Source organism: Cervus elaphus, chromosome 23, assembly GCF_910594005.1.
Source record: "Cervus elaphus chromosome 23, mCerEla1.1, whole genome shotgun sequence".
Taxonomy (NCBI): Eukaryota; Metazoa; Chordata; class Mammalia; order Artiodactyla; family Cervidae; genus Cervus; species Cervus elaphus.
Window position 1 is genome coordinate 39,903,023 of NC_057837.1, and position 25,463 is coordinate 39,928,485.

A 25,463-nucleotide genomic window follows, 5' to 3' on the forward strand; every position below is an offset into this window, starting at 1 on the left:
ACCTGAGGCTGCAGTCAAGTGAGGGATCGTTGGACTGGAGAGTCCATTTCCAGAATGGCTCAGTCCCACGGCTGTCGATCTCCCCAGCACTGCCCTGTGTCCTCATCTCACTATGCCTTTCTCCAGAGTAAGCCATTCAAGGGGCCAAGGTGGAAGCTGCAATATTTTATGATTTACCTTAGAGACTCACACCATCACTTGTGCTGTGTTTTCTTGGTCCCACTGGTTTTCTCTGAGTCGATGCAGGAGTGATCACACCAGGTGTGAGCACCAGAGTGATGGGCCCCTGGGGCCATCTTCAAGGCTAACCACCATGGTCAGTACTGTTACCCTAACTCACAGGTGAGGCAAAGACTCAGAGAGGTTGGGACTCAAGGGCTGGAGGCCAAGCAAGGAGCCTGCAGACTGAATGCAGTGCTGTCTGACTCCCAGGCTCATGTTCCTCTCCACCTGCAATAAAACGTGGTTTCATGGTGTATTTTGATGCATGTATTAGGATTTTCAGAAATGCCTTCAAAGTTAGGAAGTTCCTTGGAGCACCATCATGGAAGGAAATATTGGGTGTGTAAGCCAAGCGGAGGCCTTCACTGTCTTCAGTTAATGAAGGCTTCACTTTATTGGGGCTGAAATTCTACCTTTTACCTGTGTGCCTGCCTTTAAAACCATGTTTCCTTTCTAAAAATTTTTATTGGGGTATAATTGATTAACAATGGCCTTTAGTTTCAGGTGTACATTATATCCCAATAAATAAATAAGCTACAAGGATGTGTTCCACAAAATGGGGAACATAGCCAATATTTTACAATAGCCACATGTGGAGTGGCTTTAAAAGTGGAGCCACCTTTAAAAACTGTGAGTCACTATACTGTACACCTATAACTCATATAATGCTGATAGCAGCTATGTGCTTTGCTTAGTTGCCCAGTCGTGTCTGACTCTTTGCAGCCCCATGGACTGTAGCCCACCAGGCTTCTCTGTTCATGGGGATTCTCCAGGCAAAAGTACTGGAGTGGGCATAGCAACTATACTTCAGTTAAAAAAAAAAGACAAAAAAAAAACACCAAGATTTCCTTTTCTTAAGTAGATGGGTAATATAGGAAGACATTGGTCTTAGTTTTGCTTTTTTTTATAGACCTCCAAAGTGGATATTACAGATTTCTAATAGTCTATTAGGGCTAAAATTACATCTACTTTCTTTAATTTTTGGCATACTTTACATTTTTAACTTGAAAAAATAGTGAACCTTAAGAGTTATGAAAAGGTGTGCTTCACTATAAACTTAATTACATAAAAATTGAGAAGAAAAATATGAAGATCATAACAGGTTAACAGAGGAGATAAGCACAAAATTCACAAATATAGATCTATAGTTAATAAAGAAACATGAGAAAAGATTGAGCTCCACTGAAAATGAACAGGAAGCTAAGGATAAAAGACTTTTATAAAATTCACAAAGAAATTATATCTATACTCTGCATCGGTAATTTCACATTTGGGAATTTATCTTACAGAAATAAAAGCAGAAGCTATATGTCAATCTGTAAGATGAGATGGTGTTGACCACTGGTTCATTTGTTATAACAAACATTGGAGACCATCTGCATGTTCAGATGGTTGAATAAAGTGTGGCTACATGATGGAATAATACGTACCTATTAGAAGGATTAATTAAGGGAGGGGTGCCCATGACATGTTTCAAAACTTAGGAAGTTACTGAATGATGTGTGTTGTTGGATGCTATTTCTATAAAAAAGGAAAGCTCGTGTCTTTGTATGAGTTTGCATTAATCTGCAGAGAATCTGTTTATTGATCAGGGGTTTGACGTGGGGGGCAGATAATTAGTTTTAGAAGGGAAAAAGTACAGAACACACAGTGTAAACTACAAATCTATACTTTGGCTATTTCATTAAAATCTCAGTGCTGATCAGTAATCAATCTTCCTTAAGAGATGAAACTGGAACCCCTTATACAGAGTGAAGTAAGCCAGAAAGATAAAGAACATTACAGCATACTAACACATATATATGGAATTTAGAAAGATGGTAACGATAACCCTATATGCAAAACAGAAAAAGAGACACAGAAATACAGAACAGACTTTTGAACTCTGTGGGAGAAGGTGAGGGTGGGATATTTCAAAAGAACAGCATGTATACTATCTATGGTGAAACAGATCCCCAGCCCAGGTGGGATGCATGAGACAAGTGCTCGGGCCTGGTGCACTGGGAAGACCCAGAGGAATCGGGTGGAGAGGGAGGTGGGAGGGGGGATCGGGATGGGGAAAACATGTAAATCTATGGCTGATTCATATCAATGTATGACAAAACCCACTGAAATGTTGTGAAGTAATTAGCCTCCAACTAATAAAAAATAAATTAAAAAAAAAAAAAAGAGAGAGGCCACTGTTTGTTTTTTTGGCCTTACCACTCAACATGTGGAATCTGAGTTCCCCGACCAGAGATCGAACTCATGCCCCCTGCAGTGGAAATGTGGGGTCTTAACCACTGAACCCCCAGGGAAGTCCTAAGAGGTCACAGTTGTGGCCTTTGCATTTTCTTCCTGGCACCTGCCTTCCCCTTCAAGTGGACAGTGCCAGGCCTTCCTTTTCCCCATACCGAAAATGAGGATGCCAAGATTTCCCTGCATGAAGGTGATGCTGGGAGCTGTTTCCAGTGTCCCATAATCAGCCATCAACATGGAGGACAAGACAAGGTGATGCTTTTTAAAGGGAGAGGGAGGCGATGCCAGTCACATGCCGTCCTCGCTGGTTCCAAGTACGGGGGGCGGGGTGGGGTAGGGAAGAGCTTTGTTGTGGGTGTGCTGTGCCCTCTTGGAGGGAAGGAGGCATCCAGCCCTTTGCCTGCACTTAGCCCGGCGGCCTTTTCTGAAGAATATTGATCAGAAGTGCTAACCTCTGCCATCGTAGCAGCAGAATGCAGTCCCCGAGTATTTACGGACAAAAGCTTTTCTTCGCCAGACTATTTTCTGAAGTCAGAAAGGTCCTTTGAGGAGCTCTAATAGCAAGCCCCTGTCCACTTCACACCCGCCTGAGAGCCACACTCCAATTTTCAGGCCCCCAGGACCCCGTGTTGATCTAGAAGCTGGTGAGCATGACCTATTTATAGAAAAGATGCTCTGTCCAACCCGACACGCATCTTGCTGGAGGGTGAGGTGGGCTCTGTAAGTGGAAGACGGAAATTATACCGAGACACACAGGGAACCGTATTCTTGTCCCTGACAGAATTTATTCATTTATTCTTCATTACCTAAGTTAGTGTTCTGGGCAGAATTTGGGGGACTTCCCTGGTGGTCCAGTGGTTAAGAGTCTGTGCTTCCACTGCAGGAGGTGCTTGTTTGATCCCTGGTCAAGTAACTAAGATCCTGCAGCCTCCATGGCACAGCCAAACATAAATAAAAATTAAAAAACGTTTAAAGAGATTTTTGATCACATAATGTCATCTGATATCTGTGATAGCAATGTTTGTTTGAATGAACCTAGTCAGTGTTTTTCATGTCTGACATGGTCCAGAAGGGAGGCTACTAAGAATTCCTTTTTTTTGGGGGGGTGCCGTGCTGCATGGCTTGTGAGATCTTAGATCCCAACCAGGGATCAAATCCACACCCTTGGCAGTGAAAGTGAGGGGTCTTAACCACTGAGAATTCCTAATTTCTCCCTCGTTCTGTAAGGAGCAGAATTCTTGCGGGGGAGAAAACAGATGATGGGGTCCCACCACACCTATTGATAGGAATCTAGGTGGGTAGGACTCAGAATCTTACAAAGGCTCCCTAACAAATAAAATCACCCAGCTCCCTTTTATGAGGAACCAAGCATTAAAGGCAAAACATACCTCCAAAGTGAGCTCCTGCTAATAGTCAAAAGCTTAAAAAAAATTAAAAAGCCAAAAGGATGCAGGCTCTACTTGGTTCCCAGGACAGCAGCTGGATCCCCATTCCCCATGGAAGTCACTAAATGTCTTGTAAGCAACAGGTACTCAGCAAATATTTGCAGATGGACGAATGGATGCTTTCTGCAAAGCTTGATTGTCTAATGTTCTGGAAGTTCCCTGCTGTCCAGGATATGGAAGTAGCCCAGGATGCTGGTAGGGGCCACCTGGCCAGGTTGTCCGAATGTGATGGTTGATGGCTAGAGTCCTGAGGTGAGGCCACAAGTGGGCTTCAGCTGCACCAACAGGGGGTGTTATAACACCCTATCACTTCTTCACAAGACAAAGCCTCCGAACTGGCCCCTTGCTCATCAGAGTCAGGGGCTCCAGGCCCCTGGAAGAGTGACTGGTACAGAGGGCTGCTCTGGGGAGACAGGGGGCCAAAGCCAGGGCTCACTGTGGGCCTTGATGCAGAAGAGAGGAGAAGATGCAGAAGAGGGGACATTGAGATATAGGAGAGCGATGACGCTGATCTTGGCTTCCAGGTTATGAACCAAGAGGTCATTGTTTTACACAACACATCAGCAAACCTCCTTGTATCCATCCTGGCTACTATTTTGGATACTTATTAAGGCTTTGGTTAAAAAAAAAAAATGCTTTTGAACAACTTAATCTGATAAAAATGTAAACCATCTTTTGTTAGATGCCAGGATAAACTTTATTTTCCTTCCAACTATAATGAAAACACGAGGAACATATGGCACGTGAGTGCTGTGTTTCTACTTTATTGAGTCGTCACAGTAAATCAGAATTAAAGAGGGAGGACAAACTGGGGAGTCAGGTAGTGGCCACTGGTGAGCCGTGTGCTCCTTGGGGGCGAGGCCCCTTGCCTAGGGGCACCGTGCCTGCCAAGTGGCTTACAGGCACGGTCTACACCGACATAGGCACAAACCAGGTGTGGAGCGTTGGGAACATTAAATAACATGAGACAGCAAAAGAGAAATCAAATGACACCTTATAACTTAATTTACCATATTTATCAAATTCTATCATTTACATGGACTAAATATTGTAGACCTGGAAAACACAAGAAAACATTCACTTAACGTGTATGTCATACGTAGGTACTGAGTGCAATGAAGACATGGTTGTTTCCTGTGGAATTTCCCATTGGGTGTGGACATTCCCCTTCAGTTGCTATGAGGGTAACACAGTTACATCTAAGACGTCACAGTCATCGTGAAAGCACCCCTCCTGCCTGCAGATATGACAGTAGATGAAGTGTGGGTGATCACTCCCGAGGAAAGTCAGGAACATGTGACCTGCATTGTCTAAGGATCCAAAGGATCTCATGGTAAGGATGAGGGTCCCACCAGCCAGCCTCTCTCAGAGTCAAGGCTGAAGGCCCCCTCCTTCCCTGTGGTGGCTGGGAAGACGCTTCCTTAACCACAGGAAGACTCCGTGACAGTCCCTTCTTCAAACTACAAGTCCTTACTGCTGTCTAATCAAGGTTTTACTACTTAAAATGTCATCATTTTGTGGAATTACTATTATTTTTTTTTTAAGTACAAACACCTACTCAGTGAGACTAGAGATCACCATCTTTGCTTCAGATGGAAATCAACATGCAGAGAGGTGGGCAGAAGACCTGGCCCTGCCTGGAAGCCCACGAGTCTTCTCCATTTGCGGCCAGCAAGGGCCACTTGTGTTTACGGATGACTGACCTACTAATGTTATGAGTCAGCACGGTGACTCAGGTAGGTGCCCACTGGATAAGTGACGCTTGGAAATTTTGCTGAAAGGCATTTATTACAGAAGCTCAATATTTGCTTTTCTAAGTGAAAAAAAAAAAAAAGAAAAAAAACTTGATCATTTCGATTTTCCACCCCAAATAACAAAAGCGATTCAAGTGCTCATGATTGCAAGCAAAAAACCTGGTCACTAGAGTCCCTGTGTTTCTAAACCAAAGCTGTTACTGAGAAGAGCCGTCACACTGCTAGCTGTCCTTTGGGGTCATAGGGTGGTCAGAATCTTTTGGGATTATAGGAAAGTCTATGTATTTGCTACCTACAACCACCTTTCCCACTCCGGGTCAGGAGGACTGGAATCACGGGGCAGGAGTTCGGGGGGGGGGCTTCAATATGAGTCCTAAAACCAAGTTTAAGAATTCTGCTACAGGGGTTGTCCAGAGCCTGAAGGTGACATGTCCCAGAAGCCAGAGCTTACGTGGGACTCAGGAGCACACGATGCCCCTCCTGTAGGATCGAGGAACCACATGGAGCAGAACCTGAGGCTGGGGCCACGTGGGCCAGACCATGCCGAGCAGAAACCTGAAGTCACTCAAAGCTGGGGTTGGGCGGTGGGGGGGAGTGCCTGGGAGGACAAGAGTTGTGACATTCGCTGACACAACAGAGAAGGCGGTCACTTCCAGTCACCCCTGACGTTGCCACCAAGCCCGCCATCAGTGGACGCGAACCGTTGACAGACCAGCCGGGAGAGCTGCTTCTGTTGGAACGAACCGGCTTCTCTTGGGTCCCGACAGTGCTTGAGCCGCCCCTGCCCGTGGGCCTGGCCTCAAGCCCTACCCGCCATTCTCTGTAAAGCAGAGAAACAAGCTCCCTGGAGAGTCAGAAGTCCCCCTCCTTCTAACAGGAAAGCCCTTCTGAATCCTGTCTCACCGTCTCCAGGGTCTGCCCACTCCCCCTGCCACTGTCAGGAACCAGCCCACTGGGCGGTGGGCTGTCAGGGAAGGTGGCGGCTCTGCTGGGCAAGGGGGCTCAGAGGGCCCAGCCGGAAGGTGGGCAAGGGGTAGGCTGGGGGCACGCATGGGTGGGTGCAGGAGTGGAGAGGCGACGGCAGGCCGGGCGGGAAGCACCTGCACGGAGAACTTTCTGGGCCCTTAGCTGGCAGCTCCCCTGTTCTGGGCCCAGGGCTCACTCTGGAGATGGCCCGAGGGCCTCGGTGACTAGCAGAGGGCCAGCCGCCAACACCCCAACCCCAGCAAGGGCACCTGACAAGCACAAATGGAAAGTGGGGCTGTCCTTCCTCCCTTTCTGAAAAAAAAAAAAAAAAAAAACCACACAGCCACAACAGGCTTCCCTTGGGCAGCCAAATAGGTACAAAGTAGGGATCACACCCTTTGCTCGAGTTCAGTCCCCCTAAAGCTCGGGTGTGTCGGGAAATGTGTGGGAGGTCCCTCCCAGCAAGGGGCAGGGGGACCCTACCACAGGGTGAGGCTGGGAAAGGAGCTTTTGCAGGGACAGGACCCTGTGTTTCTAGAATCACCTGAGCGCCCAGAGACGGGCGCTTCACCATCACCACGTAGAGGGTCTCCAGCAGGGACACGGTCAGGGTCAGAGTCAGGAACGCTCTCCCTGGTTAGCGGGCATTGGGGACCAGGTGGAAAATACACAGCAACGGAGGCAGAACTTCTCCCAGGCTCGAGACCCTGGGGAAAGCCAATTTCCATGATGATGAAATTTTGGGCTAGCCGTGAATCCTAACAGAAGGAAAAGCAAAACCAATGCAGGAAGCCCTCCTCCAAGAGCAGGACAGTGAAACGTCGGACAGTTTACAAAGCAAAGGAGACTCCTGGGGGACAGAGCCAGCTGCCCCCCGCCCTCCCAGGGAGCCTGGAACCTCCTCTCGTTCCCTCTGCTGGGGCAGCCCCACCGGTGGGTGCGTCTCTGGTTGTTGGCGACTTCTCTTCTTTCACAGCCCAAGGTTCCTGAGATGCCACCGCCTAGTTTGAGAGTCTGATCCGCAGCATTTCGGTGGGATTCCTCCTCAAGTTCAGAAGCCTGTGCGTGGGGAGACTCACCGAGGACACTGGCAGAGCAGTGAGGTTCCCGGAGTCTGGGTTTGGGGGTTCGGATGGGGAAGTGGGGGAGTCTCCTCCAGCTCTTCCTCCCTGAGAGGCACCATAGAGGGGATCTCAGCCCGGCGGCCAGGGCCCTGGAAGGAAGCAGAGGGAGGCCCTCGTGAGCACAGGGTGGAGAGGAGGATGTGGCACGTCCCCAGGAAGAGGGCTGGACCCCCGCCTGGTGCCACACGTGTGCAGGGACGTTTGCTGGATGAACCCAGACTAGAAAGGTCTTTCCTCCCAGCCTTTGCTCTAGACCTTCCTGTAGTGCAAAAGGAGCTGTGAATCTTTTCGAAATTTATTGGGCCTTACATCTAATCCTCAAGTAAAGAAGGAAGAGAAAAGGCACCATTAACACTGTGGGTGTGGGGCAAGGGCGACAGAGCAAAGCTGTCCCAGAATCAGTGAAAGAACAAGAAAAAAAGTCAGGGGCAGCTTGTGGCTCCGTCGTGTTATTATTTACATGGATTTACATGCTGATACTTTACACCAGGACTTACAGCTCAATTATTCCCCAAAGGGTCTGAGACAGGAGGTCAGGACTAATTGAACAAGTCCAGAAGTGCCTACAGCTGTTGGGTCCCAGAGAGAAAAAGGAACAAAGCTGAAGCCTGCGCAAGCCCCATCCCCAGGGCTGCTCCAGGAACCCAGGCGCCCGCTGCTGCAACACCCGGCCATTGTTGCTGAGGTGAGTCCCCCGGGCCCTGCTTCGAGGGAGGACCGTTTCATCACCCTCCTAATAACCTATTTTTAAACCCTGCTGGGCTTCGCCCCAGCTTCCTCAAAAGCAGGCTCTCTAGCCTTCTCCCGACATGCTTCACTTTCAGGCTTTGGCCTGACATTTCTCTCATTACTGGCCTTTGAAATTAATTTACATAAGTGGCCTTATTCACAGACAGCATCTCCTTTCATTTTCGGACCTGACTTTCTCATTTCTAGGGAGAGCCTCTGGAACCAATACCTGTGAACACGCTTGGATCTGAGGAGACTGCCTACCCCAGGTTTGTTCCCCAAATGGGCTCCTTAAGATGTCCCATGCCTGGTCCCTACTGTCGCCTCCTTCCAGTCCCAGGAAGGTTGGGCAGAGAGAGGAGTTGTGAATCTCTCTTCTACTGTTTTTGTCTTTGAAAACAGGCTGATTTTTGGTAAAAGCAGCACAGCTATGCTGCCATCCAAGGTGGAGATGGCGCTGGTTACGGACATTACCCCAGGCCCCTTGAGGACGTCAGCGTGTGGGCAATCAGGGCGGGCAGCAGGGAGAACACCCCTGACTCAATCCCAGATATGATTCCAGCTTGAACACCTTCACTTCAAATTGTATACAATTTCACATCATTAACTAGGAACCAGGGCTTCCCTTATAGCCCAGTCGGTAAAGAATCTGCCTGCAATGCAGGAAACCCAGGTTTGATCCCTGAGTTGGGAAGATCCCCGTGGAGAAGAAAATGGCAACCCATTCAGGTATTCTTGCCTGGAGAATCCCCATGGACAGAGAAGCCTGGCAGGTTACAGTCCATGGGGTCGCAGGAGTTGGACACAACTTAGTGACTAAACCACCACCAACTAGGAACCAACTCCACCCACTCTGAATTCAGATCCATTGGGAGAGGGAAGCAAGGGGGAAAAAAAAAGCAACTAAATGCTAGAGATAAAGTGATGTTCAAAGATGTGATATCAGGTGTGAGTATTGCTGGATCAGAAGGGAAATATTTACTCCCCCACCCCTGCGGGGCCGGCCCTCGCAGTCCCGCACTGCAGAATGGCAGGTGGGCAGGGCAATGCCAACTTGGACCAGCATGAAGCTCTCACTGCAAAGTGGCCTTCGGGCATCTCAGGGCAGTGACCCCCACCACCGGGGCCCCAGGAAGGTCACGCCAGAGCAGGAGACCGCACCACATGTCCCCTGTATCCCTCTGGTCCCCACCTTTCCCCTGGCACATCCCTGGCCTGTGCTGGCTCCCACCATGCCCACTGCACCCCATGCCAAGGGGAGGTGGCCGCCGCGGACGGAGCAGGCTGGCCACAAAGAGGGTGATCCCTTTCCTGGCCGCTGACAGCCACTGCCTCCGCCCGGCCTTTCCTCATGCTAGAAGCCAGTGTTCAAAGGACCCTGGAGCTCCACTTGGCCACCTTAGGAGATACGGGGTCCCAGCAAAAAAAAAAAAAGGCTTTTGCATGAATCCCCACGACTAGGGAGGAGTGTACACTGTTCTGCCTGGCCAACATGGGCTTTGTGGCTCGTGTCACCCTGGGGGCTGGCACCAGTGAGCCCAGGTTGGAACAATTCCATGGCTGGGCGGGGGGGCGGGGGCGGGTTAAGAAAAAGCAGCTGGGTTGGAGGGTCAACTCCCTGTGCAGTGGGCCTGCCAGGGGGGGGGAGGTGGCGCTTGCAAGAAACCCCAAATCCAGACCCTCACCTCCCTGTTCATATCGACTCAGGAGGGAGGGTGTCTGTGCCCGGCTCCACTGGGCGATGTGGGTGATAAACGACAGTTCGCTCCCTGACCTGCCCATCCATATCCCCATCACCCTCTGGTTCCTGGTCACCCTCAGCATCCGGTCTCCCTTCCACCCGTGACTCCATGAGGAGGAACAGCCTGGGCCACCCCGAGAGGCTCTGCTGCGAGGTGCCTGCTGTCTGTCAGGCTGCTGGGCAGGGCCCGAACCCCAGACCCAGGCTGAAAGAGGAGGCCCACAGAGGTCACACCTGCCACGGCCAGCCTGCCCTCTGGGTCCTAAACCGTAGCGATGCTGGGGTTCCCTGCCCTCTGCACCCCACAGCTTTTGTCTGCTCTTCCTCTCCCAGCTGTTCCATTCAGCAGCCCCAGGACGACCTGCCCTCCGCAGCCCAGGCCCCCAAGGCCCCATTAAGGCCAGCGGTCAAAGGCCGGCCCTCACGTGCTGCATCTTATCGGCCCATCTCAAGACCCCCGCTCCTCCAGGCTCGGCAACAAAAAAAAAGGGGGCGGCCCTGGGCCCACTGGCTCCCCGAGGCCCCCCGCACACAAAAGGGCAGGCGACAAAGACATTTTCTGGGATGGCAGGTGTTGGTGTCGGATTCCGCCCAGAGCACGGGGGGCCGGAGAAAGGCTGGGGTGGGTTTCGGGCAGGCGGGCAGCGCAGACACGCAGTACAGAGCCCCTCAGGGGTGAGGGGGAGGTGGCAGGAACCCCTAGCCTTGGAGGGAGGCGGGTCAGTGAGTGAACTCTCCCCCACTCCCCCAAGAGCAGAGCGCTGGGCAGCTCCACTGACGTGTCAGTTCAAACACTTGTTCTTTGAACTTACGTTGTTCAAACACTGCAGCGAGGCCTTCACGTAGTTTAATCTGAAGGGAAAGAACATAAAATGGAGTGAATACAGGCCCTGTACACGCACAGCCCAACTCGATAATGAACACAGTGCTAAAAATACATCTGTTCCTGGGTGGCCTGAGTGTTCCTGCAGCTTCCGAGATCATTACCAACTGAAAATTCACCTGAAATTCCACTTGGCAGGACAAAATTCTGGCTGCCGTCACCTGTACAGGTGTGAAACAAAGGTGATGTTAGCTTTCCCAGGACGTGTGACAGTTGCCGCGGGAGCCCTGCAGACCCTGGGGCGCTCTGACCCAGCACGTGCGGGACGGCCTCTGACCGCTGGCCTTAATGGGGCCTTGGGGGTCTCGGTGCCCCGTTCCGGCTGCACGAGGGTTCCTAATGTTTTGTCTTAGGTATAATCAAAGCTAAGAGTTTTCAAGACAAGCATGTGGAATTCTCTGGAGGCCCTGAAAAAATAACTGATACCCACTAACTGTATAAGTTCACACATCTCTAAGTTTCATTTTACAGGTTTTTGAGGGGCACGCAGTGTGTTAATGCGGATCAGGCGTCACCTTCGATGTCACGTTCCCCAGGGAGGAAGAGTGAGGGGTACTTTGCACAGGGAAGCTTCAAAGGGGACCCTGCAGAGGCAAGACTGGACTCTCACTCACAGAGTAGCAGGACCCCAGCAGTCCTGTCAGACCCCAGCGAGGCTCCCCCAAGCGGACGGTTTTTCTCAACCACTCACTCTTCCACAGCCGTCCTATTTCCCACATGGTTTGCCTTAGCAAATGCAATGACCTCTTTCTGAGTCAGGCGACAGCTCCTCACCCTGACCCCCACAGCACTCCTAGTTCGGTATCACTAGGCCACCATCACTTTGCCGACAAAGGTCTGTCTAGTCAGAGCTATGGTTTTTCCAGTAGTCATGTACAGATATGAGAGCTGGACCATAAAAAGGCCAAGTGCTGAAGAATTGATGCTTTCAAATTGTGTGTGGTGCTGGAGAAGACTCTTCAGAGTCCCTTGGACAGCAAGGAAATCAAACCAGTCAATCCTAAAGGAAATCAACCTTGAAGATTCACTGGAAGAACTGATGCTGAAGATGAAGCTCCAATACTTTGGCCACCTGATGCGAGGAGCCGACTCACTGGAAAAGATCCTGATGCTGGGAAAGATTGAGGGCAGGAGAAAAAGGGGGTGACAGAGGAAGAGATGGTTGGATGATATCACTGACTCAATGGACGTGAATTTGAGCAAACTCTGGGAGATGGTGAAGGACAAGAAACCTGGTGTGCTACAGTCCATGGGGCTGCAAAGACTTGGACATGACTGAACAACTGAAAAACAACCAGCCCACCATCAAATCTGGACAAAGGACTTTCATATCAGTGACATGGACTGCTATCTGCCTGACCACTGTGGTGAACCTGGATAGCCTGCTGACCTCACCTGCAAGGCTGGCGCAGTGACCACGGCCAGTTTCTAAGGTGGATGCCGTCGGAGGATAGATCAGTAACAGATCCTAGGTGGGGCTTTTTGGAAGGAATGTGTGCTTCTCTGAAGCCATATTTTCCAATCTGTCAATGAAATTTCACTCCCCCATACCCCCTGAAGTCACACAGGGTTGGGAACTTCAGGATAGAGAACAATCATGATGATGCACTAGACTTGTCTGTCTTCCTTGATTTCCAGACACTGTGAACAGCTGTCTTTACATGGAAAGTGAGCTCTAGGGGCACAGGGGGTTCTCAGGCAGTGTTGACTCTTGGTGCTGGACTATTCTGCTTTCTGTGGGACCTCTAAACACTGCAAAGACCTAGATTGCCCCTCTTCCCTGAAATGCACTGCGAGCTCCCAGAAGATAGCGGTTGTGGAACATCTCCATGTGAGTCTTCCTCCAGCCGACGGGCTCAGCTTCCATGCTGTCGATCCTCTCCACTGTGAGCAAAGGGTCTCCCCACGAAGGGGCTCCATGGCCCCCCTCCCCGGCAGCCCCTAGGCGCTGGCAATGCTGGGCGTACAGGCACCCGATTGGTGGGACTGGGCAAACAGATGGCACGGCTGACAATGGAGGGCTTGTTTGTAATTGCTGATGAGGATGGGCGGCCCTTCTCCCGGTGCGTCCCCACATGCAGCCGGGTGTGCTGTGCTGGACTGGTCAGAAAGTCTCAGGGACTGCCAATCCACCGGCGAGTTAAGGAGATGCAGAGACGGCGGCAGTTGGGGGCTGCTGTAATTATTCCATGGGGCTCAAATGTCACTCGCCCTGACACACAGACAGTGCTCCTGGAGGGCGGGGACCCCCTGCGTGGAGCAGAGCAGCAGGCTGTCAGCTTCCTGACGCCTCCCCGGGGGCGGTTCAGCATGAGATACCGACTAACCTGGGCAGTGTTGGAAGCACCAGAAGAGACCACAGTGCTCGAAGCTGTGTGATGCCCAGGGAGACGTGAAGTCTAACCATGTCATTCTCTCATTGGCTGGGCACCTGGTGTGTGCCAGGACCTGTTCTAGGCTCCGGGTGACAGATGAAACCCTTTCCTTCGGAGGTTTTTGGCAGAGGAGTTAATGGCATACTGTTGGGGGGCAAAGATGTCTTACTCTCCATTTGTACAAAGTCCAGATGTCAGCATGGAAAATATACAGGTAGACCATTTATATGTGGTGTTTTGGGGGAGAGGACAAATTAGAAAATAAAAACGTGGGGCAAGAAGGATAAAAGATTGAGAAGCACTGATTGTACGGTTAATATGCATCTTAAGTCTGGAGTTTCCTTATAGGTGAACGGTGTTGGCAGTGGTGAGTTGGCCCTACTAACGTCTGAGAGCAGCTGAGCGAGACCCCCTGGGGAGAACTGGAGGGTGTGGCATGGCCCTAGGGGACATGGAGGTAACTCGGGACGCCAATGGGCCACGTGCAACCACTCAGCAGCTCAGACACCCCCGAGGCGGCTTTTACAGAAGGACATCCTACTTTTCAGGTCTCGTATGACTCCTCTGACACCTGGATGATATCCACCAGGACTCCCAGGGATGAGGAGATCACCATCTCGGTTGGCGCTTCGTGGAGGCTTTTTAAGAGCCGGTGGGCCTTTCTGTGGCTTGTTTTCTCTGGCTGTGCTCACTGGCAGAGCAGAAGAGCAAAGATTTGCACCGAGTGTCTTATCTCCGAGGCAAGGCTGCTGTCCAGGACTGCCCCCTGGGACACACGCTGGGCAGGGTGGGACAAGAAAAGTGGCTGCTCTCCCTGGGTCCTAGTTACTGAGCAGTCAGCGTGGGAGACGATTAGCTGGTTCAGGATAATTAGGGAAGGGAATGGTTCTGAGAGCTGGCATGCTGAGGGACAGAAAGCAATGGGCTGGCGTTCTGGCGTCGGGTGAGAGCTAAATATCCTTGAGGCAGGAAGGCGGGCTGAACGGCAGATCGGAGGGCTGTCTGGGCTATTCAGACCCCTTGGAATAGTTCTGTGGACGCGAACAGGTGCAGCAGTGGATGGGGTGAGCCTACACTCTCAACACTGGCAACCCCAGACCAGTGGGCACTAGCCAGCCTAATTACCATCTCCAAATGGCCCGAGGAAGGCGTCCAGAATTTCCCATCCGGCCACAGGGGCTGGGTCCTGGCCCCGGCCCTGGCTCTGGCTCTGGGCTCGGCTTCCTCTTTTTGGTCGTTGGTCTTGCCCATCAGCTTCGGTTCCGAAGCATAAAACTAGGACAGCTGGACCAAAAGACAGGCGGGCAGAGAGAGGGCATGCCCGGTGCGCCCGTCCACCTGTGCGGGGACTCGGCCAGCAGGTAGAACGTTCTCGAAAACACTTGTCCGGCATTTTTCTCTTCCCCTTGCATGACTATAATATATTCTTACAGATCTATGACTGAATTTAGCTAAATTGAGCATTGAACATTAATGTCTTGTTAGGCCGTGATGGAGAAAGATGCTTCCAGACCCACTTACTGTCTCATAGGACATGAACACGGCGATCTCAGTCGCCTCACAGCCATGGAGACTGTTCATTTTACCAGTCTGAATGATTTACGTCTCCAAATAGAAAATCAGTACAGAAATGTTTATAGCAGTCATATTCATAATAGCCGGAAGACGGAAACAGTCCCAAATATCCACCACCTGATGAATGGAAACAAAGCATGGTCTGCCCTTACAATGGAAAGTTATTTGGCAATAAAAACAAGCGAAATACGGATACAGGTTACAACACAGATGACCCTTGAGGAGGTGCGGAGTGCAAGAAGCCAGTCAGCAAAGATCACGTATCATCTGATTCCATTTATACAAAACATTCAGAACAGGCAGGTCCAGAGAGACAGGAAGAGACTGGTGGTTGCTTAGGGCTGGGAGGTAGGATGAGGATGGACTGCTAGTGGAATTTAGGTTTTTATTTTTCAGGAGGGATTTTTTTTAAAGTCTCTAAAATTAGATTGTGGTGATGGCTGCACAATTTGCAAATATAGGAAATGGCAACCTACTCTAGTATTCTTGCCTGGAAAATTCCATGGACAGAGGAGCCTGGTGGGCTACAATCCATAGGGGTGCAAAGAGTTGTGCACCATTGAGTGGCTGAGCTTTTTTAGAAGTTTATTTCCTGGTTATCATTCATATATTCTTCTGGAAAAGGAGAGTATAAAATATTCTTGCTTTTCCCCATCCGCAAACTTCAGTGCTACTAAGAGAGGTCCCATTTGGCCTCTGCTTTGGTTGCTGCTTAACAGAAATTCAGGCAAAACCATCAAGGCTTCCAGGAGCCTACCCTGACAGCTGAAACTGTCCGTGTTCCACCTTCTAGAAACTTCTGGATGTGAGGGCTCCAGTCACAGCTCATAAGGCATGTGAACCGAAGTGTCAGGAACTCTGGATTCTCCCGAACAACTTCCCAAGGTTATTTCGAATAAGCTTCAAGAGTCACTTCCAAAAACTGTCTGGGAGAAAAATTCTTGGTATTTTCAGGCCATCTCTTGGCAACTGCTGTGTGTCCCTGGGGCTGTAATTAACACCCAGGGAGACAGGGGCAGGATGCCATTCACACTTAAAACCCTGTAGAGTCGACTGAGAACCCAGGGCAAACCTAAGGCAGCATTTCACAGAAAAAGCAGCAGCTTCGAGTTCTTCCCAAGGAACCGATTAAACATCATGTCGATACTTCGAACAGTCTCAGGACCTGTCTTTTCTGAGGAACGTGGGACCAGCCTCCACAGCTGCCCGGGGCAGGAAGGTCCCCGCGCTGGTGGCTCTGAGGTGTGGGGTCTTCCTCTCTGCATCTCGTTCTCTCATCCACACCTCTGAGAGTTCCCATCTCAGCCAGCTTGGGAGAGTTATAGACTGATGGGCAGGACACTTAGTGTGACAGCTAACACACATCAGGCCAAGTTTCCGTCCTTTCCTGGCTCACGAAGCAAACGGTATGGCCTGGCTCAAGGAAATCACAACCCAACTGACCCAAACCACTGGCCAAATGTCTTTTTTGCCCCTTGATAAATCTTTTTTTCATAGGTAGTTGTGGTTTGGAGCTGACTAATCTAATTTATGAAAAATAAGCCAATGTTGGTGATTCCTGAGTATCTGCTCCCCGAGGAGACGTGAAGCCCTGAGAGGGATGAGGAGAGACAGAACGCAAGGTGTCGGAGCCCCCCATCCTCCCCTGAAACGCCCAGTATATCCTGCTCGGGGACAGCTCCCCAGGGAAGGCGGGGCTGGAGCAGCGATGAGGACATCTGACAGGCAGCACCGTCATTTTCCATCAGGTCAGGTGGAGCAATGTTCGTCACATCCGTCTCTTCCCTCTTTCAGAGCTGACACCAAGATAGTAAGAGTTTTAGAGGGAAAGGGGGTGAATAAACATGAGGCAAGTTCAGTTCAGTCGCTCAGTCGTGTCCGACTCTTTGCAACCCCATGGACGGCACCACGCCATGCCTCCCTGTCCATCACCGACTCCCAGAGCTTGCTCAAACTCATGTCCATCGAGTCGGTGATGCCATCCAACCATCTCATCCTCTGTTGTCCCCTTCTCCTCCTGCCCTCAATCTTTCCCAGCATCAGGGTCTTTTCCAATGAGTCAGCTCTTCACATCAGGTGCCAAAGTATTGGAGTTTCAGTTTCAGCATCAGCCTTCCAATGAATAATCAGGACTGATTTCCTTTAGGATGGACTTGCTGGATCTCCTTGCAGTCCAAGGGACAAAAGGTGGCGCAAAACAGGGCGACTGGAAATTCTCTTTAAAACCCTCCATACCACTCAGGAAAGCCCCCGACCAAGTTTCGGTTTCCCCACCTGCGCTGTCACCGGGCTCTGGCGGCCCCGCCTCCCCTACACCTGGCCGGGGCCCTGCTGCTCTTCATGGCTCCACTTTCACTGGGAGGACGGGAGGGGCCGGGGAGGATGAGACCCAATTACAGGTGTTTGTTCTGGCTCTTGCATCAGGCCCCACACACATCTGTGACCTGGAGACACACCTGGACCCCTTAAAGAAGAGTCAGACTTCTTCCTGCCTGCACTGCTATCGTATTCCTGCGGCATATAAGAAAGTGCTATGTCGTTCTTTAAAGAAATTACAGCCCAATATAGATATACGAAACTCACACACACAGGACAAAGCTTTCCCTCTATAGGCTGAGAAAAATCAAAGAGTAAGGGAGATAAGTTAGAGGAAGCTGGACCAGGTCGCCTTTGTGAGACACAGTGGTTCTCAGCAACTGCTTACTTTTTGAAAGGAAGTCCCCATCCCCAGGCCACATCACAGACAAAACCCCCCAAGTCTTTGGTGGAGGGACTTGCAGCATCTGGGGAGTGACTCAGGGCACAGCTGAGCCAGCACCACTGGGTCCTGGCAAATGGATTATCGGTTAAAAAACCTCCTATGAATGCTTTAACATATTTCCAAGAGGAGGTGTGCGTGCTCAGTTGTGTTTGACTCTTTACACCCTAGACATGGCTTATATTTTGATGCCTTCCAAATGTTTGTTGTGGTGGTGGTTGTTCTTTAGTTGTTTAGTCGTGTCCTACTCTTTTATGACCCCATGGACTATAACCTGCCAGGCTCCTCTGTCCATGGGATTTCCCAGGCAAGGATACTGGAGTGGGTTGCCATTTCCTTCTCTAGTGGATCTTCCTGACCCATGGGTGAAACCCGAGTTTCCTGCGTTGGCAGGTGGGTTCTTTACCACTGAGCCACCTGGGAAGCATTTTGAGTTTTTAAAAGCAATGTCATATGCATAGGTGTTAGGCTGAACCGGCGACATGAGAGGGAGGGTGGGACTGGGTATGGGGGGCGGTGACAGCCAGTGCAGGGCGATCAGTGGTTCTCAGGCTGATTGCCAACGCCATCCAGATGCAGCCCAGAGCACGTGTGGGCAGAGTGGGTGCCTCCGAGCCCTTGAATGGATGGTGACATCAGATAGCTTGTATTTGGGGGCTACTGTGGATGACCTGAGTAGAGTTCTGGGCTGTCATCCTGGCCTGCAGAGTGGGACCGTCCTCATAGGCGGGGCAATCGACCAGCATCTCATGGGTGGCAGACCAGTTTGCAGCCCCTCTTCCATGAGACAGGCTGACATAAGCAGAAGGGACTCCAGGAGGAGAGGAGAAACTGGGAGGCACAGGGCGAAGTGAGAAAAAACCCAGATGGGCAGGGTGGTGAGCAGAGCACTCAGGAACACCCGCGGAGGTCTCCAGAAGTGTCCTCGGGCCCTTATACATACTGACTCACTGGGCCTTTACCAGTGCCCTTTAGCGGGAACTATCGGGGCACTACTTAGAAGGTATGCCAAAATGCTGGGCTGGATGAAGCACAGGCTGGAATCAAGATTTCTGGGAGAAATATAAATAACCTCAGATATGCAGATGACACCACCCTTATGGCAGAAATTAAAGAGGAACTGAAGAGCCTCTTGATGAAAGTGAAAGAGGAGAGTGGAAAAAGCTGGCTTAAAGCTTAACATTCAGAAAACTAAGATCATGGCATCTGGTCCCATCACTTCATGGCAAATAGATGGGAAAACAATGGAAACAGTGACAGACTTTATTCTCTTGGGCTCCAAAATCACTGCAGATGGTGACTACAGCCATGAAATTAAAAGATGCTTGCTCCTTGGAAGAAAAGCTATGACTGACCTAGACATCATATTAAAAAGCAGAGACATTACTTTGCCAATGAAGGTCCATCTAGTCAAAGCTATGGTTTTTCCAGTAGCCACATATGGATGTGAGAGTTGGACTATAAAGAAAGTTGAGCGCCAAAGAATTGATGCTTTTGAACTGTGGTGTTGGAGAAGACTCTTGAGAGTCCCTTGGACAGCAAGGAGATCCAACCAGTCCATCCTAAAGGAAATCAGTCTTGATTATTCATTGGAAGGACTGATGCTGAAGCTGAAACTCCAAAATTTTGGCCACCTGATGCAAAGAGCTGACTCATTGGAAAAGACCCTGATGCTGGGAAAGATTGAAGGCAGGAGGAGAAGGGGACGACAGAGGATGAGATGGTTGGATGCCATCACCGACTCGATGGACAGGAGTTTGAGTAAGCTCTGGGAATTGGTGATGGACAGGGAGGCCTAGCATGCTGCAGTCCATGGGGTTGCAAAGAGTCGGACACGACTGAGTGACTGAACTGAACTGAACTCAGAAGGTACTGCTGTTAGACCCATTTTACAGAATTGGACTCTGGGCGGCAGAGTGGCACTAACTTGACTGAGGCCACAGGTTAGACAAAGAGGACACCAGAGCCTGGCTCTCTGATGGGACACATCCTCCCTGCAGTTGGGGAGGCCGGCTGTGGGTGGAAGGGCCTGGCCAGTGCTGAGCACAGGGTTGAGGGGGGGACAGGAAGACGGCAGGATCTGAGGATGGAGCCAGGCAGGTCAGCCCGAGCCGTCTTCCGCGCCGAGAGAGGAAAATGCACAAAGTCCTGAACAGGAAGGGCGGCCCGAAGTTTGGTGATGGCTCCACCTTCTGCCTCCACACTAAGGCTCTGGGCCTGGTTTCTGCTGTACTCCTAGCACCCCCAAAACATTCAAAGCCCCTCAAACCCCACGGCCACATGGAGCCCTGGAGCCTGACCCACACAGGCACCTGGGAGCATCTGAGGCTTGTCTGTTGACTCAGCGCGTCCTCTGGGCTTCATCCTCTGATCTGTTCCACGTGGTTGGCTAGAAGGGTCTGCAGTTACAACTTCCACGTGACCCCACAGACTGTCACAGTCCCGTGAGTGTACTGGCCAATGAACACGCTGACTGCTGAGTGACAGGAAGTAGCAGAACCCCCAGTATCACACAGCCCATGCTGGGACCCCGATTCCTTCGGCCTGGGTTTCTGGTCATGTCAGGGTCTGTTCCCCAACCGAGTTCACATCTCATGAAGACTTCCTGAAGGACCACAGAGAGGGAGGCAAGTTTTCCCGAGCAGGCTCAGTTCAAAGAGACACATTGAGACAGAGAGTCTAGATGGTTTATTTAAAACAACTCCCTTCTCACTGACTCGTCAGGAGCTCTGTGACCAAGGTCACCGACAATCAGGGGTAGGTGACAGCCTACCTGAGAGGACAGCGGTCACTCTCTGAGCCTGGGATGCTGTCCAGCTGACCCCACTGTGATGAGGAGAAGGGGATGGAGGGGCTGAGGCTGGCGCCCCGGGGTGTCCCTCACAGCTGGTCTGCAGCTTATCAGGATGACATGAGAGCCTGGACGTGGGGACTCCTGAAGCCCCTTCTGCCTCCATGGTCTACAGTGTTCTTGGCCGGTTTCAGCAAATGTATGAGAAAGGTGAATACATAAGAAGTGCTGTCTAGCAAAACCTTATTCAGACCACATTTATAGGGGGCGAGGGTGAGAAAGACAGAGGCATACTGAATGAATCCCTAAAGTGACCACTCTCACTGAATGGGAAAAACCTTTCATCTTTGGACTGGCAGGGGAGCAGCTAGAGTCAGTTCCATCTTCTGCTGTTTCTGGGATTGACTCGATGGCTAACTGCCTAGCGAATGGCCATGGCGGGGTCATTGCAGAAGATTAGCTGCCATGTCCTGGCACATGCAACCTTGAGTGGGGCTCAGGGGTCTTAGCAAGTGAGAGCTGGGGGCAGCTTCCTGCTCCAGGCAGACCAATGTGTAATGTAGCACACTTGCAGTCTCAGTAGGGCCAGAATGACCCAGGGACCCCCAGGCTGGGTCTTCTGATAGCTTCTGGGAACTTGAAATGGTGATTTTCTGGTAGAAAAGAACGACATGTCTTTTTATTAGGTAGGTGAGCATCATAAGCCTTTCCGAGAGGGCAACCATGCTGCTCCGGGCGAGCAGATGAAAGTTCGCCATTTTGCCTGGTAGCTGCAGTGGCGGTGGCAGAAGCATCCTCAGACAGACTCAGACTAATCTGCTTTAAGCTCCAAATATGACCTACATGAGACGCGGCGGAGTCTGACGGGGCCTGGCGAGGAATTCCCGTCCACTTGCTCTAAATCCTGGAGCCTCTCCCCTCCGGCCTGCCATGAAGGAGGAAGCACTCCCGGCCGGACCTTGGAGAAATCATATGTGTCCACGCAGGGCTAACAGGAGAGACAGAGATCCGTGCTCCCTCTGCTGGCTCCAGACGGCAGCATTAAAGCAGAAAGGCTTCTCCAAACTCGGGTCCATTCATGTTACCGGACAAGGACCCCTCGTTTAACCTGGTTGGAGGCGTTCTTTCAGGAAAAAAACCCACCTTTGTCAACTTCTGAACAAGGCACTTGGAAATGCTTCCCATCAGATATCAAAGTACACATACCAACAGTCCCCCACTCCCAGATGGCTAGCTGTGACTGCAACCGTGATTTTGGGATTCATTTATCAACAGACACAAGTGGATTCCTCCAAGATTTTAAGGTCCAGACATGACCTTTAAAGCAGTTCTGGAAAAAAAAACAATCTGAAGTCCAAGCTAAATTTTTATTTTTTTCTTTCTCTCTCCCTTAGGTAATAAGAACAGCTTCCAAAAAGTAAAGATTTGTACTATTTATAGCCTTTCCGATAATGTCAAGCATTAGACTTGATTTTCCAAATCATTAGCATGCAGAAGAATGACCTCATGGCGAACAGATGCACTTGGCTGTGAGCTGCAGTGATTACATCAGTCCCTCCCCTTCCAGTTAACCCTTTAAAGGCATCTCTGCTGCACACACCCCCTTCCCTGGAGACAGTCTTGAACACACAAAATTAGTCCCTCACCCCAGTATGTGCATGCACACACATGTGCGTGTGAAATGCACATATAAATACATGCATAAAACATATATATGAACATGTGCCCGTGTGTTCACTGCAGCCAGTATTTAATCACTGGCCACCCTATAGAAGTTGCTGGTCAATAAAGAAGGAATTTAAAGGGAGGTAGACTACAGAGTGAGTGGAAGGCCAGCTCAGATACCTTTCATGATCTGGGCATTAGCAACACGAGTAATGTGTGGAATAGATATGGGAGGGGGTGACTTAAAATAACATTTTTTTTTTCTGACTCAGAAAATAGTTGTTTTAAACCTCTTTTAATAAACTGAGGACTCACTTATGAGCCTAACAACAGAAGACTATGTCTTTACCTGTGGTCCTGGAAAGTGAGTCCCAATGCCCCCTTGTGCTGCCCTGGGTGGCAAGTGCTGGGACAGGGAGCCTGGGGGCCTCCGGGGAGAGCGTTTCCCAGGCAGTCTCCTTGGGCATAGGCCCCCACCATTGGGCATGCCTCTTACTTACACCTAGGACCTAGGACTCAAAGGCTCACCTTGGAGGCCTTCCCTCTAGAGATGGGGCTGCCTGCGGCATAACACAGTGTGGGGCGAATGTGGGGTTCAGGCCACTGTCCCTGTGCTTGACCACAAGGCCCTGTGGCAAGAACACAAAGGAGATTGGAACCCCAGGTTCCTCGGACTGCGCGCAAGCCTGTGGGCGGGGGCCTGAGGCCCTGCTCTGACGACAGCGCTGTGGAGACGGTCTGAGTGAATCCTAAGAGCGCTGTGGGAGCTTAAGCCGCTCAGGGTCAATTTTTCCAGCTGGCTTGTCCCTGCGAAAAGCAGCCCTCACCTCGATTTCTCAGTTTAAGCTGCCTGGCTCTTCTGGGTTTGACTGTACTTGTCCCAGAATAATAATAAAAAACAAACAAAAAACACTGTGGATAGATGAAAAATGTTTTCATCCGTCAAAGTGGTTAACAGACGGGAACAGGGATTCCTCAGAAGCAAAACTGGTCTGTGAATGAGAGGAGGATGTGGTTCTGACAGAGGGCCTGTGTGTGGGATGGAACTGTACCCCCAGATTCCAGGGCAAACCAAGTTGATTTTGAGCTTCTTCCTGATGGTTGTAGTGGGCAGATATGCAAAACGTTGAAAGAGAACATCATGCTTGGACTTAAAATTGCATCCATGGATTGGTGTGATAGGTGTAGAAAAATGTTCTCAGTCCACACAGAACACCCTGAAGCCTACTGGTTATGACACGTGATGCTGACGTCAATAAACTGAAAAGAGGAAGGACCGGCATTTGGCTCGGCATCTCATCTTTGGTTTCACCATCTTTTTGTGCACATTCCAATACCTGCTCTTATCAAGCTGTCAGAACCTTTATCAATTCAGTGACTTTGGCCAATGCGACATTCTTAAAGCAGCCAGTCTCTAAATGGTGGGTCTTAAAAAATCTACAGCACTCATGGCGGCTCACCTAAGAAGTTACCTATACATGAACTGGTGTAAATAATTAGGAACTTTTGGGAAAGATCAAATTAATTTATATAGAGGCTAAAATATACATAGAAAATAAAGTTTATCAATACTTGTTTCAGTAACATCTTAAGAGCCTTTAGAACATAATAGTTAAGAAATGGAAGCATGTAGCTATGATTTAATTACTTTTAATTTTAGAAAACAAAAAGCTTTATCAAGATAAAAAAAAAAACAAACCTGCACTAAAAAATTCAGTCCCAGGACTTTATGAGGGTGGGAAAAAGCTGAATGAGATCTTTACAAAACTAGCTTTGCCATAAATCCTTCGTGTTCTCTCACCTAAAAATTAGAAGTGATTTTCAATCTCGAGCCAGACTGGGTTTGAAATCTTCATTTCCCTTGAAACTGATTTTTTTTTGCAGGGGTGGGGGGAGAGGGTGGGGGGGGAGGGCTGGGGGAGCAGAGGCTTTAGATCGAATGTTGGCAGAGTGTATAAAAGAATTCAATTCACAGCTGTTCTACTTTTTTAATGTAAGAAACATTAATCAAAGCTTTAAGTTATAAGCTTTTCTCATGTTGCTTAGTATTCCAGTTCAACAAAGATCAATAGAGGCCATCCCTGTATTTCTGGACGCCTTGCAGGGAAGCAGAGGCGCGATTATGTAAATTTCGCAGCTCCCCGCACCTCGGCGGCCTGCTTATCTCCCAGGCCTTCTGCCTGCTGCTCCTGGCTCCCAGTGCGGGGCCAGCCTCTCCCTCTTATCTCCTGACAAAGCTCGGGGAGGCCAGGCCGGCAGCCAGCGATGTTCAACAGTGATGCATGGCTGGTTTTATTTGTAAGTGATTTATTTCACCGAATTTAATTTTTTTCACTTTGTGTGTAAGATATTTGTTAACAAGTCAGGATGGGAGAAGCCAGGCAGTGATCAGAGGCAACTGACAGAGGGTAGAAATCTATTAGGCCCCCCTAACAGTTGTGCCCACCCCAGCGGAGGAAGAGGACGCCCCTCATGGAGGATTTCAACGTGCATCGACTCAATGTCCCACTTGCTTTCTGAAAGGCAATTAATCTGTAATTACGTACAGAAATTTACCAAGTCATTCTATTCTTTGGGGAAAAAAAAAAACCCCACAGTAACCATATCATCATGGTAAGTGCCAGCAGACATTTTTTTGTTTTTCTAAATTGGAAATATAAAAAGAGTAAAACCTAAAAACAATGTTTTTTGAGATTTTCCACTGGCCTCATAAGTGGAAATGCTTAGGAGCCAGTGTCTGAGCAGGTCCACACCAGGTGCTGCTCTCGGCGGCTGCGCCCCGGGACGCGGACCACTCCAGAGAGAAAGCCAGCCCGCCACACTGCTGTCACCATGGGCCAGGGGACACGGTCCTCCCGTTGCTCCCGCATTAATCCCTGACCCGAGCATCCCGGCGGCATAATCCCCATTTAGCATTAGTAGCAACGGCTTCGACTGGGAGGAACTCTTTCTCGATAAGTAGGCCCTGATGCGGGCACCACTCTTAAAACAACATATTCCCAGCTCAGCAAGAAACCCACCCTCCCGAATGAACCAGAGCACGGGGCTGAGAACAAGTTCATTAACCTCGCTGGAGGCGGAGGTTAACGGGATGGTGGGAGGAAAGGACCTGGCGAACAGCTCCGATACAAAACAAATTAAAATGAATGTCATCACTCCTTTTGATATTCATTAGTGCATTCAGGGGGGAGAACGCG

The 25,463-nt window shown here is 50.1% G+C and overlaps 1 protein-coding gene across 4 annotated transcripts in view; it reads right to left on the reverse strand.

Moving 5' to 3' along the window:
• Positions 1-4,648: 4,648 nt before the first annotated feature.
• Positions 4,649-25,463, reverse strand: part of RALGAPA2 (Ral GTPase activating protein catalytic subunit alpha 2) — a 271,302-nt gene continuing 250,487 nt past the window's right edge. For all 4 annotated transcript variants that reach the window (XM_043882987.1, XM_043882990.1, XM_043882989.1 and 1 more), the window contains 2 exons: positions 11,032-11,071; positions 4,649-7,838 (listed from right to left, as the gene is read on the reverse strand). In XM_043882987.1, the coding sequence (XP_043738922.1) occupies positions 11,067-11,071 (5 nt within the window). In that variant the 3' untranslated portion in view covers positions 4,649-7,838; positions 11,032-11,066. The remainder of the gene's footprint in view (positions 7,839-11,031; positions 11,072-25,463) is intronic.